This window comes from Dromiciops gliroides, chromosome 2 (assembly GCF_019393635.1).
Source record: "Dromiciops gliroides isolate mDroGli1 chromosome 2, mDroGli1.pri, whole genome shotgun sequence".
NCBI classification, from domain to species: Eukaryota; Metazoa; Chordata; class Mammalia; order Microbiotheria; family Microbiotheriidae; genus Dromiciops; species Dromiciops gliroides.
This window is the reverse complement of record NC_057862.1, coordinates 144772933-144792732: the sequence shown is the minus strand read 5'-3', so window position 1 is coordinate 144792732 and position 19800 is coordinate 144772933. Positions and strand designations below refer to the sequence as shown.

Sequence of the window (19800 nt, the reverse complement as noted above, 5' to 3'; positions counted from 1 at the left end):
GCTATTCAGGCTTATGATTTTTATCCCAAACAATCCTACATTAAGCCATTTGAATAATCTTCCTCAAACATCACACTTATTATTTCTTCCCTTGCCACCTTTGCTTGCTAAATTCTTATCTGACCCTCAAAATCCAACTCCAATATCTTCTGCTGTAGAAATTTTCTCTTGATATCTCATGTTAGAGGCAAGAAGCTTTCAGACCCCACAAAGCATTTAGTTTGATACCTTTAATGCATTTTGGTTATGTTTATTATAGTCATTTGTGTCAGCATCATCTGCCTACTAGAATATAAGCTCTCTAAGGCCAGGGACAGTGTCTTAGTCATGTATTTGGAGTCAGAGGATCTGGGCCCTCATTTATACTCTGCTATTTAATAAGCTGGGTGACCGTGACAATTTTGCTTAATTTTTTGTGCCTCATGTATCTCCCTGTTACTAATAGACTAAATCAGAGAGTGGTTACAACCTGTGATGGTGGTAGTACTTCCATACCAGGATGGTCCCTATGTTAATGAAATACCAGATTATTTTTTATATACCACGATACAACATCATATCATATCATGTCACACCATGTCATGTTATATTAATATAGTGTTTATATTGCAACACATGATCACATCATGGCACATACCATCATATTCTCTACATCACATGTCATGCCACTTGTAGTTACATGCTGATGGCAGTCATCATGCCACACATTTATGTCCTGTATTGTAACAATGCTGTGGGAAACACCCTGTCATGTAATATCTTTTGGCTGTCATGTGTCATTTGCATGTCACATGCCACCTCATGTCATGCCACACAGTGTGCCATGTTATGTGCCAATGCTTTTATCTTATGCCATCATAATCGTGTCACATGCTCAATCATGTGTTGTATTGCATTTCATCTCACATGCCATGTGTCATGTTATATTCATATATTATTTATATTGCATCCCATTCTGTCTCCCTGCCCGATGCTTTTTCTAATACCCTGTGTTCTGATCCTTTTATTCATCTATATTTTGTTTGGTCAGGTAGACTGTCTCATGTCATGTCATCACATATTACAGTAAAATTTCATGTCATCACATGTAATCACAGCCCTGTTGCATAACATGTTATATGCCATGTCACATTCCATCACATGCTGTTGCATCATGTCATAGTATATATGTCATGTCATGTGACATCATACCACATCACATGTAAAAATCTATAAAAATCTTCAGGAATGTTATTTGTGTGATTTATAGGCAATCCCTGCCCTCAGGGAACTTACATTCTAATATGGGAAGATGAGGGTATAAGACATCTAGGCTAGGGGTGATAAGGGGATATTTTGGTTTGTAAAGTAAAGGGACTGGTGAGTGGAGACATAGGGGAGTAGAATGATGCACCTTTTTTGAAAACGGTTACAGAGTTGACTTGATTGTGGCTCCAGAACTGAAAGTGGGCTAGGGTAGGGAATGGGGGATGAGGGGCCGCCTGGGTAGAGCTGGTCCTAGATATAATGGGTGATTGAAACAATCACTAATAAGCAGTCATTCCCCAGGGAAGTAGTTGTAGTCATGAAAGTATTAAAGCTTCTTTGGTTGCTTTCTGCTTCAGAACTGCGGTGGCTGGTAAGATGTCAGGGGATTGTTGTTGAAGTGCTTAGGAAGCCTTTAAAAAGTAAATATTAAGATTCCTAGAGGAATAAATAACTTCTCACTTGGTTGTGAAAGGATGTAGGTATTGTCTTTGCTCTGGACTTTGAAGGACAGAATGATTGTCAGAAGGCAGACATGTGAGAGAAATTTTTCAGACTTGGAGGATGAAATAGACAAATGCATGAAGACAGGAGAATAAGTGGTAATATTGCAACAGTGAATGCTGCAGTTTGGCTAGGGCATAAAATGCATGAAAGGTCACTTTGGCACCAGATGATGGAGAGAATTTGAATGTCAGGCAGAAGAATTTGTGTTTCATTCAATAGGAGATATTGAAAGTTTTGGAATAAGGAAGTGACATGATCACTCATTAAGATGACTATTTTGGCAGCAGTGTAAAGGAAGGATTAAAGAAGTAAGAGAGAAATAGATAGAAAGAACCAGCTAGGTGACTAGTGTGGTGGTCTAATGCCTTAGTTTCCTTATTTCCTCATCTATAAACTACCTTTGCTTACTTAGAGAATAAATGATAGATTCTAAATACAGACTCCCAGTCCATTGTTACTCCTGCCAATTGGAGACAAAGCCCATTTTAATTCTACATTTCTTTAAAAGGTATGTTGGTCTCACTTCTAGCAAATAGGGCAACTCAAAGTAGGGTCAAAGAATTTCCTAAAAGTCCTTTATAGAAGATAAAAATGTTTTGTAATTAGCAGGATCATTTGTTTTCATGTAAGTAAGCACTTCTTAAATGATTGAGTGTATTGTAAATTGTAAATGTTTTCTTAAGGTCTTCTACTTTCTATGAAGAAGGGTTTTGTTAAACAAAAGTAAATTTTAACCTAGTTTCTCCTTAAATTATCTTAAATACTTGATTAGTGTAGTCAAGATGAGATTTCCCTATACAGGCTAGTTTAGTATCTGTTTATTAATGATGATAGATATCCTCAAGCTATAGTGGTTCTTAGGTACTAGATCAGATCAAATCTCTCTTCTAAATTTTTTATAAGAATGAAATACTAAAAAGGAAATTTGGAGAAATCCATAAATGTATACAGTGGGAAATTGTCAAATTTGTGTGGCCAGTATGCAAAACTAATTGTTAAAATTTTGAGGGGCAGCTCAGTGGATAAAGCACCGGCCCTGGATTCAGGAGGACCTGAGTTCAAATCTGGCCTCACCCTTGACACTTACTAGCTATGTGACCCTGGGCAAGTCACTTAACCCCAATTGCCTCACCAAAAAAAAAAAATTTTTTTGGAAGTAGTTAAGATTCCAGTTGTATTTAAATTAAGTATCAGTTATTAAGAATGACAGTTCCTCTGTGTACTTTTTTTCCAGACTTGCATACTATGAGGTTCAGTATCAGTTCTACAAGAGAGATCAGCTCATGTGGAGTGTTGTCAGGTACTACAGTGAGCAGGTAATTTCTGATTTTGAGAATTACAAATGTCCCCATTTTCATTTGCCCAGGTAATCTGGTGATTACCTAATTATTTACTTGATACCTTGCTTGAATAATAATAATGTGTTTCCTTACTTAACTTTTTCTTTCTTATGTGTAAATTTTTTCAACAAAACATTTCTTTAGGATGCTTGTTTTTTTAAGTACCTCGTAGGCTCTTAAGGCTCTAAGGAGTCAAAAAGTGGAGCCATCTGGGAATAGTTTGAACCTGAAGAAAATCTAGCCCTTAAGTTGTACAAGGGGAATCTTGTAACTCAATATAAAAAAAAAAAGACTTAGGCAATCTTAGGATATTCTGTTATTAAGTCTATTCTTAGGATCCCATTGACTATTTAGGGCTTCTTGGGTACGATTTCTATACTGTATGTAATATTAAAGTATCACTTACTTGTGGTACTGCCATTCCACTTCCTTTTTGCTCTGATTTCCAAATATTGCCCATCTTACTTTTCCCCTTAACTAGAAGATTCAGCTTAACTAGTACTGTTGTTTTAAAAGTGTATCATTATTTCTTCTGTTAATACTAAACAAATAAATAACTGCAAAGACTGTATTGATGCTTTCTTTTATTCTCTAGTTTTTGAAGCAGATGTATGTCCTTGTATTGGGCTTAGATGTACTTGGAAATCCATTTGGATTAATTAGAGGCCTGTCTGAAGGTGTTGAAGCACTCTTCTATGAACCTTTTCAGGTATTTAATTCTCTTTGTTTTGACTCCAGGCAAACCAAAGTAGGATTAAGTTTGGATGAATTAATGAAGCATTCAAAGGGTTAAACTATTTTGACAGGTTTGAATTTGCTTTCAACATTACCTGGACTCTTTAAAGGACCTAGTAGTATATATCTCTAAGGTAGGCATTCTTTTTTTAAAAAAAATTAATTCATTAATTCATTTTTTTAAGGTAGGCATTCTTAGCCCTTTTTGTGTCATGCTCCTCTTTGTCAGTATGGTAAAATCTATGCATCTCCTCTCAGAACAATGTTTTTATTTTTATTTATTTTGTAAATTTTTTATTCATTTAAACAAATACGAATAAGAGAAAAAAGAGAACATAAGAGGATTCAATATAAAACAGTAAATTTCCATTTCAAGAAAACTGTATATAAAGACAACCTTGTTTTTGAAGCTGCCCAGCTTTTCTTTGCTTCCTTGTAGGTTTCTTTTGTTTTCTGCTGTGTATTTTTTACCTTCTTTTTGTAATATTGTATCAAGATTCTTTTTTTTTAAATCATAATTTTCACATCATCCAACTGTTCTTGTATTATTTCTCCTTGATCTGTTCCCAGATCCGTTGTTTTTCTGATGAGATGTTTCACATTCTCTTCTATTTTTTCATTCTTTGATTTTATTATTTTTTAGTGTGTTGTGGCATCATTAGCTTTCCCTTGCCCAATTCTAGTTTTCAAGGAATTATTTTCTTCCCTAAGTTTTTGATTCTCTGTTTCAAGTTGGTTACTCTCTTTCACAATTTTCTTAATTTTCTTGAATTGCTCTTAATTTTTCTTCAATCTCTCTTATTTGATTTTTAAAGGCCTTTTAAATTCTTCCAAGAACTCTTGTGCTTGTGTTTGGCATTTTTCCTTAAAGAAGTGGACTTTTTTTAGTTCTACTGTCTTCTTCTGAATATGAATCCAGTACTTCTCTCTTCCCATTCTAACTATCTGTGGTTGGGTTATTTCTCCTTTGCTTACTCATTTTTACTTCTATTTTGTTTTTAACAGCTATTAATATAATCAAGTCCTGAGATTTGGGGAAGGACCCTTAGGTCCTTCTTACTGTTATTTTCTAAGGAGTATTCCAGGGCTCAACCTTGTACTTGACTCTCTATTCCTAAGGCCCCTAAATACACCATCCTCAAATTCTCTTGCTCCATGTAGTCCTGGTGGCTTCAAATTACAGTAGTCCTTTCTGCCCTGTAACTGAAACCAGGAACTCTGCTGCCCTGAGAGTGCTCCACAGGCAGAAGGGCTCACACTTCTCTATTTCCTCCTGCCTGGCAGCCACAGTGGAGGACAAATCTGGTCAGCACAGTTGCCCTAGACTTCCCTCTACAGTGGAAGTTTATTCTTGCTGCTCTGTGTTCACTGTGAGGCAATGGTCCATCTTTTTTTGTATGTGTATGGAGGCAGAGTAATGTTTTTAAATGTATAAAATAAAATACATAGGATTAAAAAAGGAATCTAGTTATATTGAAATACAATTCTCAAAATATTAAAACACCAAATTCATGTAGGTCTGAAGACTAAGAACTCCTTTCTGAGGGTTGTAAGAGAGCAAAGAGTTAAGAAAGATAAATTAAAGAAAATGAGTTTCTTATATTTCAGATTTGAGTTTTATACTCTTGAGTCTCGATATCAGCACTCTGTTGATTCAGCTTTCCCAAGCCTCTCTGTTGAAAAGCCTATAAACTCCAATAGTTATTTCAAGCAGGAATTGTATGTCCTGTGCTCTTTCTTCCTTGGGGTGTGCTCAAAATATATGACAGAGTTTGACAAAATCCTTTTAGAGTTAAGGATGTTATGACCCTTACATACTCAATAAATTTTCTTCTATGAGAGGAATGATTAAACATGGCATTAAATGGAATTTTCAAGATATTTTGGAAGGTTCTCTCTGGAAAAATATGGATGTTTTTATCAGTCCTAAAAGTATGAATAGAGGCCATTAAAGCAAAGTGTGAGACATTAAACTTAAATTTTTTAACCAGGGAGCTGTTCAAGGTCCTGAAGAGTTTGCTGAGGGGTTAGTAATCGGAGTAAGAAGTCTCTTTGGCCATACTGTAGGTATGTGGCATTTCATTTATTCATTATAGTCACCAAATGACATTTTATGAGAAAATGTTCATATTTAATTAGATGGGGGTGTCTTTCCTACTAGTACCTCTTAGTAAAAAAAAATTACTTATTCTCTTGCCTTTAAGTGAAAGATAATTTTAAGATAACAGCCTGTGGTTCTTCCTATCACTCAACTATCCTGGGTTGATTCATTTTAGAGAAATTTAATATGACTAGCAAAATAGCCAGAGAATTAATATAACTTACTATATTATACTTAATATAAACTTTCTAAAATAAAAACCTCAAAATTAGTGAATTATATTAGTCAACTAAGTTAACATTTGTAAAGTGCTTTTTAAAATTTAAAGCACTATATATAAATGCTAGCTTTTAATAGTATTTTTTACTGTTACTATTATCATCCAGGTTTAAAGTAATTTCAGCTGAATCAACAAGATAATCAGACATAATCCCTTAGACAAGGTTAAAAGTCCATTGATAAATACTTAGAGCTTTTGTCCAGCATTCCTACCTCCAACTAACTCCATGCTCCTACCTCATAAACCCAAACGAGCTCAACCTGGTGATTCAGGATCCATAGGTAGGAATCCTCCATGGCAATGACCTTGCCCAGACATGCTCAGTTCTGCAAAAAAAGATAGACACTGGTTTTGCCCAAACATTTGAAGTGTATTTTAAAAAATTAATTGCTCTTGCTATATTTCAGCTTTGGGTAAACATATTTTAATTTATTATATATGTAAATAATTAATTGTTATTTGAGGTTTTTATGCCTCGGCACTCACTGGCCTGGGGCTCCACAAACTGCACGGTGCTCCACCCATTGGTTGTAGCCGTTGCCATGGCACTGGCACTTCACGTCATCACCACTTGCCGACGCCTATATGGGTCTGGCAAAATTATAATGATTGGAAGCCTAGTGAGGGCAGTCATGTGACTGTCAGAGCAGCCAGACAATTGGTTGGGGGCTGTGTGGGGTTTCTGGGAACGGAAGAATTTGGCATTCTGACTGGAAGCTGGAAGGCAACAGGAGCTCTGCTGTGTATTCTCAGCTGATTCCCGGGTGGTGGTATTTTTCAGGTTGTATAATTTCCCTTTCCCCATTTTATTTCCTTTTCCTTGATCCTACTGATCCTGTTTGTGGTTTTTTTTTTTTTTAAGTTCGTTCTTGTTAAAATAAATCCTGTTCTGTTTTGAGGGAGGCTGCTGGTCTCCTTCCTTGCCCCAATATTGCGGCAAGCTGCTTAGCTAACACTCCCCAATTAAAAATTGGTCCCCACATATACCAGTAAAGGATTGACCATGAGTCTCCCTAACTTCTCATAGTCTCAGACTGCATGGTAGAGAAAACAGGGAGAGAGCTTCAGCATGGCAGTTAGTGGAAGCAGGAGAAAAGTCCCATGCTGCCTTGCAGAGACACAGCATGTGGTCTCAAGGAGACCCAAAAGAGTTCAGAAGACCTACAAGCCAGAGAGCCAAGAGTTGTAAGTCTCTAAAATCCAAAAGGCTCTAATGGCATCTCCTGAGGGTTTGTATCTCCTGTTGATAGAGGCAGATCATGATACATTGATCATAGCGAATTGGTTAGCATCATTCGATTCCATTGGTCGACATGATTTGAAGGTGGTCTAAATTAAAATGAACTCTAAGGATTATATCAGGGAAAAGAATGCAAAAGACCTCCCTCCCCAAGTTGCTCAAAGCAAAGTCCATTATCTAGGTGTGATTTGATCCCATCAATCCTTCACCAAGCTAGACAAAAGAGTCTTATTTCCATTTATTTTATTCCCCTGGATTTGTCCCGAATAAGATTTGCTGAAGTTTCTCAAGAACAAAGAGAGACCATGGTATCCCTCCATGATCTAAAAGTTATAACAAATAGAGCTGAGAATGGGAAAGGTGCTACTAAAGAACATTTCCATGGAAGAGAAGGTTATTTGGGGAAAATTCACTCATTGGGAAACCACCTTCTCAGAAAAAGGGTTGCACAGCAACCTACTCCCGGAGAGGAGGGGATGTACTAGTTCCTAAATAGAAACCTGAGTAGTAGGGGAACATAGAACTAGAGGTCCTTGAGGGCAAGAGCAGTTTGATTTTTGAGTGGGAGTGGGGAGAACCTTTTGGGATAAACTAGCAATGTAGTAGGATAAGCAAAACATCCCATTGGTCAAGTATTAACTTAAAAGAGGAAAAAATAAATAAGGATAAAAATAAATATGAAATAAATAAAAGAACGCACATGTTTAATCAACACTTTTCTTTTGGGGGTGGGGGGGCGAGGCAACAAGGGTTAAGTGTCTTGCCCAGGGTCACACAGCTAGTAAGTGTCAAGTGTCTGAGGTTGGATTTGAACTCTTGAATTCAGGGCCGGTGCTTTATCCACTGTGCCACCTAGCTGCCCTTAAGCAACACTTTTAAATGTGAATTGAATAAATAATTTAATAAAACCAAAGAGGATGGCAGAATGGATAAGAAAACTATATCTAACAATCTGTTGCACACAGTAAATAAATATAAAAAAATAAAGACAGGGAAAAAAAGGAGATAGGCACAAAATTTACTGTGAATCAGTTTAATCCCAAAAGCAGGAGTTAGTCATCCTACGAAACTAAACAAAAATAAAAATTAACAAAATCAAGAGATAAGCAAGGAAATTTCATTATACTTCAAGGAACTGTAGATCATGTACCAAAATCAATAAACACATCACTTAAATTCATGAGTTGAAAAGAGATAGATATAATGACAATTTAGTAAATTTCAGTGTTATGCTGGGTACTAGACAGTTCTCATAAGGATAGAAATAATCAATTTATCCATACTATAAATATAATTGACCTTTCTTTCACTGTTTGAGAAATACCTTTCCACTACTCTGGTTCTCTCTCTGTGGTCACCCACAGTATTGCAGTAAACCTTGGGAAACTGAGTCACTGTCCTGATATTCTTTTTGGGACGACTCACAATCAGTTTGACCCAAATTCCATCCCACATCAGTAAATATAGAACTGAACCAAACCATTTAGAGATTTTTGAGCTAAAAAACCTATGGCATCTTCTGAATGGAAACATTTTAAAAAATGCCCGTTGTCAGTGTCATATAGTACTTTAATTAAAAAAAAAAAAGAATATTGCTAGGCCAGAGAAATTGCAAGTGAAAGTTAAAACGCAGAAATATTAAACATGTTCTTTATACATCTAGCTACATATAAACCACAATAAAAATAGTAACTATTAGGGTACATAAGTAAAAGACACATGCATAAATGGGGGCAATGTTGACATAATGAATGGGTCAAAAAACAAAGCAAAAATTAATAATTTTATGAAAGAATGATAAAGATGGATAACCTACTAAAATTTCTAGGATGTAGCCAAAATAATATTCAGAGAAAAATATCTGACAACAAATATTACCAAAAAATTAAATAGGAAATTTCAAAAATCAGAAAGTTAAAAAAATCCAAAATATGTTTGAGAAATTTTGAAAATTAAAGAAATTGGATAAAATGGAAAATAAAAATTAGAGAATTAGTCAAAACTAAAAGTTGTTTTTTTTTTTTTTGAAGATTAACAAAATGGATAAATTTTTAGTTAAGATGAATAAAAAAGAACAGGGCAAAAACCAAAATTACCAAAATAAAGGTGAACAAAATGAAATCACAATAGAGAGGAAATTTTTAAAAATTATCAGAAACTATTTTGTACAGTTATATTCCAGAAAAACTGAGAATTTAGAAGTAAGGAGGATTATCTCCAAAAAATATTTTAGATTATTTTTCTTCCTAATGAATTTTTCCAAATATATTAATTAATTTTGCATACTGCTAAATATGAGATAGGTAGAATCTTGAAATAATCACAGTTTTATATCAGGTAATCATGTATTATATTACCATTTAAGGAATTATTACTTCTTGTGTTTTTTTTAAATTTCATTTTATTTATGCTAGGAGGAGCAGCAGGGGTTGTGTCCCGAATAACAGGTTCTGTTGGGAAAGGTTTGGCTGCAATTACAATGGACAAGGAATATCAGCAAAAACGAAGAGAAGAGATGGGCCGTCAGCCTAAAGATTTTGGAGACAGCCTAGCCAAAGGAGGAAAGGGCTTCCTGAAGGTATTATGTTCATTTGGATCAATATTGAACCTGCTTTTTGATATTTATTTATAATATGAAGACAGTGGTAGAAATCTACATTTTGTTTATGGGTATTAATAAATTAATTTGTGTTAGGAAATGATAAGCCTGAACTTAGCCACGGAGAAAACCCTCCAAAGCGCTACTAATTAGAGAAATGCAAATTAAAGTAATTCTGAGATTCTATCTCCTATTCCTCAGAGATGATGAAAAAAGAAAAATGATAAAATATTGGAGGGGCTATGAGAAAACAGGTGCATTGATGCATTATTGGTAGGCTTATGAATGATTGTCATTCATGATTCTAGAGGACCTATTCCAGAGCATGATGAAGCATAATCATTACAGAGAAGTAATAACCTTAAGTGTTCAAAATGACCAACATGTACATATATATGTTACAGTCTTTGGGATATTTATTTTACTTGACTATGCATATTTGTTATAAGTAATTTATTTTTATCTTTTTTCATTGGGGTGGGAAGTAGTATAGAGTGAAAGTAGATTTGTTTATTGCTATTTTTTAAATAGAGAGATGGAGGATGTAGTAGATGTGAAATGTATTTTCAGATGAGAGCACTTATTAATTTTAGTTAACTGTTTTATTTTATTAAGAGACCTCTCACACAATTTGATATTAGGCATAAAATATCAAAGATCTTGTTTTTATTAGCAACTATAGTCAAATGATACCTGCTAATAAAATTACACAAAAATGAATTTAATATGGTAGCAGAGACATCTAGTGGCCATTTACAGTTAAGACATCTTTAATTGAATAGATCATTGATTTCTCTTTCAGGGGATTGTAGGTGGTGTGACTGGAATAATTACCAAGCCTATGGAAGGTAGGATGAAAATATTTCTTTGATAAACTATGTTAGAAACACCTTTATATGCTATGAAAAGATAGAATTTCCTTTAACATGATCTTTCTTGAATTATTGACAACTGAATACTGGTCCCAAACTGAGAATACTTTGAATATTTTTCTCATGCTGTGAGCTAGAAAATCTGTGAGCACACACGAGTAGTTGATTCTAATTATATGTATTGTTACTGCCTCAGCTAGTAAAATAAGGTTGATTATGCATAGGGATTTTTTTCTTGCTTGGGATCCTTTATTATTTATTTTTTAGTAATGTGTTTAGCATTTTATTTTTCCCAAATACATATAAAAACAATTTTCAGCATCCATTTTTAAAACTTTGTATTCGAAATTCACTCCCTTCCTTCCCCCTAATCCCCTCCCCCTATGAGAAGGCAAATAATTCAGTATAAGTCATACATGTGCAGTCATGCAAAACATCTTCATATTAGGCATGTTATAAAGAAAACATAACTCCCCCTCCCCCCCAAAAAACCTCAAGAAAAATAAAGCAAAAAAAAAAATGCTTCAATTTGTATTCAGACACCATCAGTTCTTTCTCTAGGGATGAATAGTATTTTTTATCATAAGTCCTTCAGAGGTGTCTTGGATCACTGTATTGCTGAGAACAGCTAAGTCATCTTATTTATTTGTTTGTTTATTTATTTATTTACTTATTGATTGATTGATTAATTGTTTTGAGTTCCAAATTCTATCTCTCATTCCCTCCTTCACTACCCTCCTCCCTCCCCAAGGTTGCAAGCAATCAGTATAGGTTATACATGTGCAAGTATGTAAAACATTACCATAATTTCTATTTATTTATTTATTTAACGACAGCTAAGTCATCTTACAGTATTGCTATTACTTTGTACACAGTACATTTCACTTTGTATCAGCTCATGTAAGTCTAGGTTTTTCCGAGAGCATCCTTCTCAACATTTCTTATAACACATCATAATCACATACCACAATTTGTTTAGCCATTCCCCAATTGATGGGCATTCCCTCAATTTCCAATTCTTTGTCATCAGAAAAGAGCTGCTCTAGATATTTTTGGACCTATTGGTCCTTTTCCTTTTTGTTTTTTATCTCTTTTTAGATACTGACCTATTAGTGGTATTGGTAGGTCAAAGAATTTGCATTGTTTTATAGTCCTTTGGCCATAGTTCCAAATTGCTCTACAGAATGGTTGAGTCAGTTCACAGCTCCAACAACAGTGCATTAAATGTCTCATTTTCCACACATCCCCTCCAATATTTGTCATTTTCCTCTTCTGTTCTATTAGCCAATCTAATAGGTATGAAATAGTAACCCAGAATTGTTTTGATTTGCATCTTTCCAATCAATAGAGAATTAGAGCATTTTTTTAATATGACTTTAGATAGTTTTGATTACTTCACTGAAAACTGTTCCTTATCTTTTGATCATTTTTCAATTGGTGAATGGCTCTTATTTTTTTATAAATTTGACTCAGTTCTCTGTATGTTTAAGAACTGAGGTCTTTATCGGACAAACATGCTTCAAAATTCTTTTTTACAGTTATTATCACTTAACAGTATTTTGCTCCATTGTATTCCCTCCCCATGTTGTTTACTCTATTCTCTCCTTTCACCCTTTACCTCCTCAAAAGTGTTTTGCTTCTGAATACCCCCTCCCCCTGCCTTCCCTCCCTTTTATTACCCTCCCCCCAACCCCTTCCCCTCCTACTTTCTTGCAGGGTAAGGTAGATTTCTATACATAATTGAGTGTGTATATTATTCCCTCTTTGAACCAGTTTTGATGAGAGTAAGGTTCATTCACTTCCCCTTCCCCCATCTTCCCCTTCACTCTATAAGCTTTTTCTTACCTCTTATCCCATCCCATCTCTCCCTTTCCCTTTCTCCTAGTACATTCTTCTCTCACTCCTTTATTTTATTTTTTAAGATAATTATCCCTACATATTCAACTTACTCCTGTGCCATCTGTCTAAATATACTCCATCCTACAGCCCTCATAATGAGAAAGGTCTTATGAGTTTCAAATATCATTTTCCCATGTAGGAATATAAACAATTTAACCTTTTTAGATTCCTTCTGAGTTCTTTTTCCTGTTTACCTTTTTATCCTTTTCTTGAGTCTTGTATTTGAAAGTCTAATTTTCTATTCAGTTCAGGTCTTTTCATCAGGAATGCCTGAAAGTACTCTCTTTCATTGAATGCCCGTTTACCCCCCCTGCCCCAAAGGATTAAACTCAGTTTCTGGGTAGGTGATTCTTGGTTGTAATCCCAGTTCCTTTGCCCTCTGGAATATCATATTCCCCAAACCCTCTGATCCTTTATTGCAGAAGCTTCTAAATCTTGTGTTATCCTGACTGTGGCTCCACAGAACTTGAATTGTTTCTTTCTGGCTATTTGTAATATTTTCTCCTTGATCTGGGAACTCTGGAACTGGGCTATAAAATCCTGAGAGTTTTCATTTTGGGATCTCTTTCAGTAGGTGATTGGTGGATTTTTTTCAATTTATTTTTTTCCCTCTGGTTCTAGAATAATACAGAAGTTTTTCTTGATAATTTCTTGGAAGATGATTTCTAAGCTTTTTTTTTTTTTTGATCATGACTTTCAGGTAGTTCAGTAATTTTCAGATTATCTTTCCTGAATCTGTTTGTCCAGGTCAGTTGTTTCTCCAGTGAGACATTTCATATTGACTTCTACTTTTTCATTCTTTTGGTTTAGTTTTATTGTTTCCTGATTTCTCATAAAGTCATTAACTTCTATTTGTTCAATTCTAATTTTTAAGGAGTTATTTTCTTCAGTGAGCTTTTTTACCTCCTTTTGCATTTAGCTAGTTTGACTTTTTTAAGGCATTCTTTTCCTCATTGGCTTTTTGTACCTCTTTTGCCATTTGGCCTAGTCTGTTTTTAAGGTGCTATTTTCTTCCTTATTTTTTTGTGTCTTTCCCAAGCTGTTGACTTTTTTTTTCCATAATTTTCTTGCATCACTCCCATTTCTCTTCCCATTTTTTCCTCTGTCTCTCTTACTTTATTTTCAGAGTCCTTTTTGAGCCTTTCTATGGCTTGACACCAATTCATGTTTTCTAGGAGGCTTTGAATATAGGAGCTTTGACTTTATTTTCTTCTTCTGAGGGTGTGTTTTGATCTTCCTTCTCACCATAATAACTTTCTATGGTCACATTTTTTTCCTGTTTCCTCATTTCCCTAGCCTCTTTCTTGATTGTTTGTTAAAGTGATGCTCTGCTTCCAGGGTGGAGGGTACACTGTCCCAAGCTTCAGGGGGTTTGTGGAGCTGTTTTCAGAGATATTTCTAGAGACCTGTAAGTTTTCAGTTTTTCCAAGGTAGTATGATCTAAGGAGAGGTGTGTTTACTAATCTCCTGGCCTGTGCTCTGGTTTGTGCACGGCCAGAAGCTTGCTTTTCTGCCCTGGAGCTGTGCTGAGAGTACCTGTTCCGCTGTGGCCACAAGCTCTTGTGTGCTAGTGCTCCTCCCAGCCCCCTGGGACTGCCACACAAGACTGCAACCTGGATCTGGGTATGAGCAAAGCAACAGAGTCCTGCCTCAGTGCTAGCAAATAGAACCCTATAATCTCCTTCTGGTCGATTGACCCCCTTCCCCCCCCCCCCCCCCCCGCCATTGTCTGTGGGCTGAGAGTTCCAGAAGCAGCCACTGCTGCTGCAAATTCAGTGGTTCCCAAAGCCTTATTCTGGTTTTCTGGGGCTGGGTCTGCTCTGGTGCAGCCTGCACTGGACTGTACTCCATTCTCACTTGGGTGCAACAAATTTTTCCTACCATCCCTCTAAGTTGTCTTTGGTTGGAAAATTATTTCACCCTTTCCTTTTGTGGGTTCTGCTGTTCCAGAAATTGTCTTATGGCATTATTTGAAGGTTTTTGGAGGGGTCTTGGGGAGAGCTCAGATGAGTCACTGCCTTTCCTTTGCCATCTTGGTTCTGCCCCAGATAATGCATCATGAGATTTTGATAATTCTTCCCCTCTGGCTCATCTATTCCTATTTCTTAAAAAAAAAAAAAGTTGGAGGGGTTGCTAATTCTTCTTTTGAGGCTTAAAGAGGGCAAATTGTCTACTGTCTTCTTACACCTTCCACTCTGAGCTGGATTCTTAGGTCTTTTGCATAATGGAACTAAATTTGTATCTTAGAAGGCTCAGTTCTAAAAATTTGCTTTATTAAAGAATTCATTATTTTGCTCTGCATTTTGTGGATACAAAGTTGTGTTGTATTTTTTAACTAGTCAGAACTCAGTAAGTAAAATGTATCTTATTATCTTCTTGTTATCTGAAGGAGCCAAAAAGGAAGGAGCAGCTGGATTCTTTAAAGGAATTGGAAAAGGCCTTGTGGGTGCTGTTGCTCGTCCAACTGGTGGCATCATTGATATGGCCAGCAGTACCTTCCAAGGAATTCAGAGGTAAAAAAAAAATGTTTTAGAGAAAAGTATGGTTTCTTAATAAGGTTTTAAAAATGACTGTATTTAGTTATTTCAACAAAGGTCATATAGACCAAAAAAACTTAATTTTTATGGGCACATGTGTTTAAAAATGGAGCAGAGAATACTGAGGTAATGAGCTGCTTTTTTTTTTTTTCAGATGTGTAGTTATTAGCCATAGGGTTATATCTAAATAAATCCCTGTCACTACCAGTATCCAATGCATAAAGAAGATGTTAGCTTTTATAACAAGTAACCAAGTATATTAACAAACATGAGTTTTATACTGATGTTTGAACATTTTAATATGTATGAGAAAATGCAGATTAAAACTGTGATAGTACTTTTGTTGGAGGGACTAGTTAGACTTCTGATTTTTCTCAGTATGGGGATCTCCTTCATGAGGAAAATCTTTTTCCCAATACAGGCCTGTCTTTCTGCAGCATACAGTCTTAAAGTTACCCTGAGCACTGAGTACTGAGTGATATATCCAGGGTCACACAGGTAGTAGGTATCAAAAGCATAACTTGAACCCAGGTCTTCCAACTAGAGGATCAGCTTTCTAGTCACTATGCCACACCATGTATCGTGGTAGTACAGATTAGGTTAGCTAGTTCTTCAGGTTAGGTTTTTTCTTCTGTGTGGTTTCTGACGTGACATTTTTATTGGTCTGTTGAAAGTACATGTTTTTCAGGGTTTGGTTTTTTTTCCTTTTCTTTCTGGTCATCTTCTCTGCAGTTCTTTATCCATTGCCCATTAAAGCTGTTGTTATTACTTCATTTCATTTCTAAAGGCTGTTGAGGCTGGGATTATGGTAGGATGTTAATCAGCTCTGTGGAACAATTGGTCATAGTTTTAGAGCTGAAAGAGACCTGATGGCCCCTTGAGTCCATCCTCCCATGAGGCAGCTAAGCCACAGAGTCATTCAGTCAGCAGGCATTTACTAAGTGCTTGTTATGCACCAGGAGCTGTGACTGGCCAGGGTCACACATTTAGTGCTCAGGGTGGGATGTGAGTGTTAGTCTGGACTCCAAATTCACTACACCAGATTTGTCTGATTTTTACTTTTTTTGTTCATATAGGGCAGCAGAATCAACTGAAGATGTATGTAGTCTCCGCCCTCCTCGCCTGATCCATGAAGATGGGATCATAAGACCATATGACAGAAGTGAATCTGAGGGTCATGATTTATTTGAGGTAATTACTATGTTTTTTTGTCATTCGGGAGTTATGTTTGGATCTTTAGATTTCAGGGGAGTTTTGTGTTGTACCACATTCATTGGGTTGTTCTTGTAGGTTAGTTGGCCCTGGTTATTGGATTTCTTTGGGGATTGATTTAATAACAACACTTTGAATGGGAGCTATCAGCAGTTGTCTACTTTGAAAAGCATAACTTGGACAGGGAAGAATATGAATATTAAATGAAGCCACGTAATATGAAGCACCTTTAGGGTGGGCAGGCTGTCCAGTTATTGAGTGTTCATTTGAGTCTCATGCTTTTTAGGTATCATATTCTTATACTTCATCTGGGCATTTTGAATTTCACAGCTTTTCTTTCTTTATATCAAAATGTTTTATTTGGACTTTTATATAAATATAAATTCACTCATATAGGTAGATAAAAGAATAAATAACATAAAACCTTTTTTATCCTTAGAACATATTCTAAACTATTTTTCTGACTTTCTAGCTTTATCTTTATTATCTGTTAAGTATGACTGTCTTGCAATGTGCCCTTTTCCTTTCCCTCAAAATAGGAGAAATTGATTGCCAGTTTTGATACCAGTTTTATCCTGAAAAGAAAGTGAATCTGTAATGTTATTGGCCTTTAGTTTTTTTATTGTAAGTTACTGTGCTTTTATTTTTTTGCATGCTTCTAACTTTATTTTCTATCTTTCTTTTTTCTGCCTACACAGCAAGAACTGGAAATAGAGGAGTAAATATTTCCCATACTACTACTTGGTCTCATCCTTAAAAAATACTGTGGTATTACTGCCTTTGAGGGTCAATTCCAGTGAATGTTCTTTAGACCCTTAATTTCAGTTGAACTTAGAAATATTAGTGGAGAGGCATTTTATGCACCAAATACAAAATGTTAGCATTCTTCATATTCCTATTGTTGTAAATGGCAAAACTAAGAAATGGTTTTGAAACACAGAAATATATAGTAAGAAATTTAGATTCTTTAAGGAGGTGGGGAAAGGCCTTAATGAAGTTCTAAAATGATGTGCTTTTGCTTTTCAAGCTTAGAATTTTCAGCTTTTCTAATACTCTTCATGTGAGCGCTGTGAAACTTCAGTATAGAAAATACAAATCACTAGAATCACTGTTTTGTTTCTGTTAATTATAAGATCTTAACACTTTCATTACCCAACTTTTATTTTCCAGAATGCCCTAGGTTTTGTTGAGCTATAGGTATGTCGTCTTGAATACCTGTTATAATAATGAATGACTGATGAATTACAGATCCATTTATATTGATGACTTAAGACAATTAGCTAGGACATAGAGTAAACACTGACCTCATCTCATAATGCCTTGTTTACTTCATAGTGACCTTAATGGACACACACACACACACACACACACGCACGCACGCACGCACATACACACACCTTCACCTTTTTTGCACATAAGCTTTTTCAAAAGGTACTCAATTTGCCACAGAATATTTATCTCAGAACTTTTGGTCTTGATTACCATAAATTACTTCACTTAAGAAAATTATTTAGGTAACACCTCTATATACACAATTATCTATGTTTTACAAACCATCTATGGGCTTTTAAGACCAGTTTAATTCTAGAGAAATTTATTCTCTTGCCTCACATGCAATTGCTAACAATTTATGAGCTAACATACCTCTATGAAAATTAACATGCAAAATAAGAGAAATCTGGTAGTGTTTTTCCTAACATTAATACGACATGATCCAGTCCAATATGTGATTTTTATTGGAAGAGAAGTTGGTTTTGAGCCACAGAGACTTGCTGTAATTGCACTGTAACTGTCTATACAGAATATCACCATCCAGAAAAGGAGGCAGTGTCTCCACCAGCATCTGTAGGGCTTTCCCAAGTTAAAAAATTAGGCTGAAATTTTAAATGAACATATATATATATGATGTGTGCTGCCTCTGTGTAGAATGAGTTTTAGCATCTCAAATCTTGACTTGGATTATGTGTTTTTTAAAAAAAGGTGATAAGCCAGAGAGAAAATAAAAGACTCTCCTAGACACTTTAGGGCTTGGGAAACAGCTGTGTATATGGAGAGTCAAAAAGCTTTCTATGAAAATGACAGATACAAATTAGAGTGATAATCTTAAATCATCCATAAATTGCCCATTTTAAGGTAAAACTAATATTTTCTTTTCTAGGGTGAGATTTTAATAGAATTTAACTTCAGAAATTCCTTTACCTATATGATGTGTTTTACCTTTATTTAATACTTTAAATAATCTTTATATTAATACATATTATCTTGAGTCCCTCTTTATGTGAGTGGTAATAAGTACATAACTCAGAGGCACTTTTTTTAAAGTTCTAAGTAAATAAATATATATATATATTCTTATTTTATTTATCAGTGGACTTATTACTCATATTCACTAGTAATACATACTCATAAGTAATATTTCTATTATTCTAAAGCTGAGAATACTACAAGGTTCCTTATATAAACAGGAAGAGGACTTGATAACTTCATACTACAGATGTTCAAGCTTATCTTCTAGGGAAACTAGAATTTTATCCCTTGTTTACTCTGTAATAATCAGTCAAGTAGCAAGTATTATTGAGTGCCTATCTATCTATCCTAAGCTGTAGTAACTATTGAAGGGGATGCAAAAGAAGCACAGCACATGGTCTCTTCCCTCAGGGAATTTATGGTATATACACACAGAGACACAAACACAGACACAGACACAGACACACACTCATATATATAAAATAAATGTAACATGAATGGAGCAACTAAAGTACAAAGAAGTTCTTAACAGTATGGTACTAACCATAAGTTCAGTAGTTGGTCTACTAGCCATTTATTAGATATTTCTCATGATTTTCATGTCCTTTTTTCTTCTCAATATATTAGCTTTGCTTAGTGAGAATGATTATTGATTTTCTCACATTGATGGGTATTAAATCTTGTTACATATTTTAAATCCAGTTTGAAAAGAACAAATTCTTCCGAACTACTCTATTCTTCTGGAATGGAAGTAAGAAAAGTTCTGCATATTAGTTATTTTAACAGTTGATCTAATCTTGAACTCTCCAGCTATTCATGAACAACATGCCTAAATAACTTCATTTGAAATATCTAAAAACTGTAGTTTTTTTTTTATTGAATTTTCTTTTTCATTTAACAGCCATTTAACTTCTTTCTCTCTCATCTTTCCTCTCCCCTTCCCCTTTACTGGAAGAGAAAAACGGAAAGCAAAAACCCTTGTAATA

The 19800-nt window shown here is 35.2% G+C and overlaps 1 protein-coding gene across 1 annotated transcript in view; it reads left to right on the top strand.

Moving 5' to 3' along the window:
* VPS13C (vacuolar protein sorting 13 homolog C) overlaps positions 1 to 19800 on the top strand; it is a 206614-nt gene that overhangs the window by 165440 nt on the left and 21374 nt on the right. The window contains exons 75-81 of the mRNA XM_043981954.1: positions 2987 to 3068; positions 3688 to 3801; positions 5819 to 5894; positions 9863 to 10026; positions 10850 to 10895; positions 15208 to 15331; positions 16432 to 16546. Coding sequence (XP_043837889.1) covers positions 2987 to 3068; positions 3688 to 3801; positions 5819 to 5894; positions 9863 to 10026; positions 10850 to 10895; positions 15208 to 15331; positions 16432 to 16546 — 721 coding nt within the window. The remainder of the gene's footprint in view (positions 1 to 2986; positions 3069 to 3687; positions 3802 to 5818; positions 5895 to 9862; positions 10027 to 10849; positions 10896 to 15207; positions 15332 to 16431; positions 16547 to 19800) is intronic.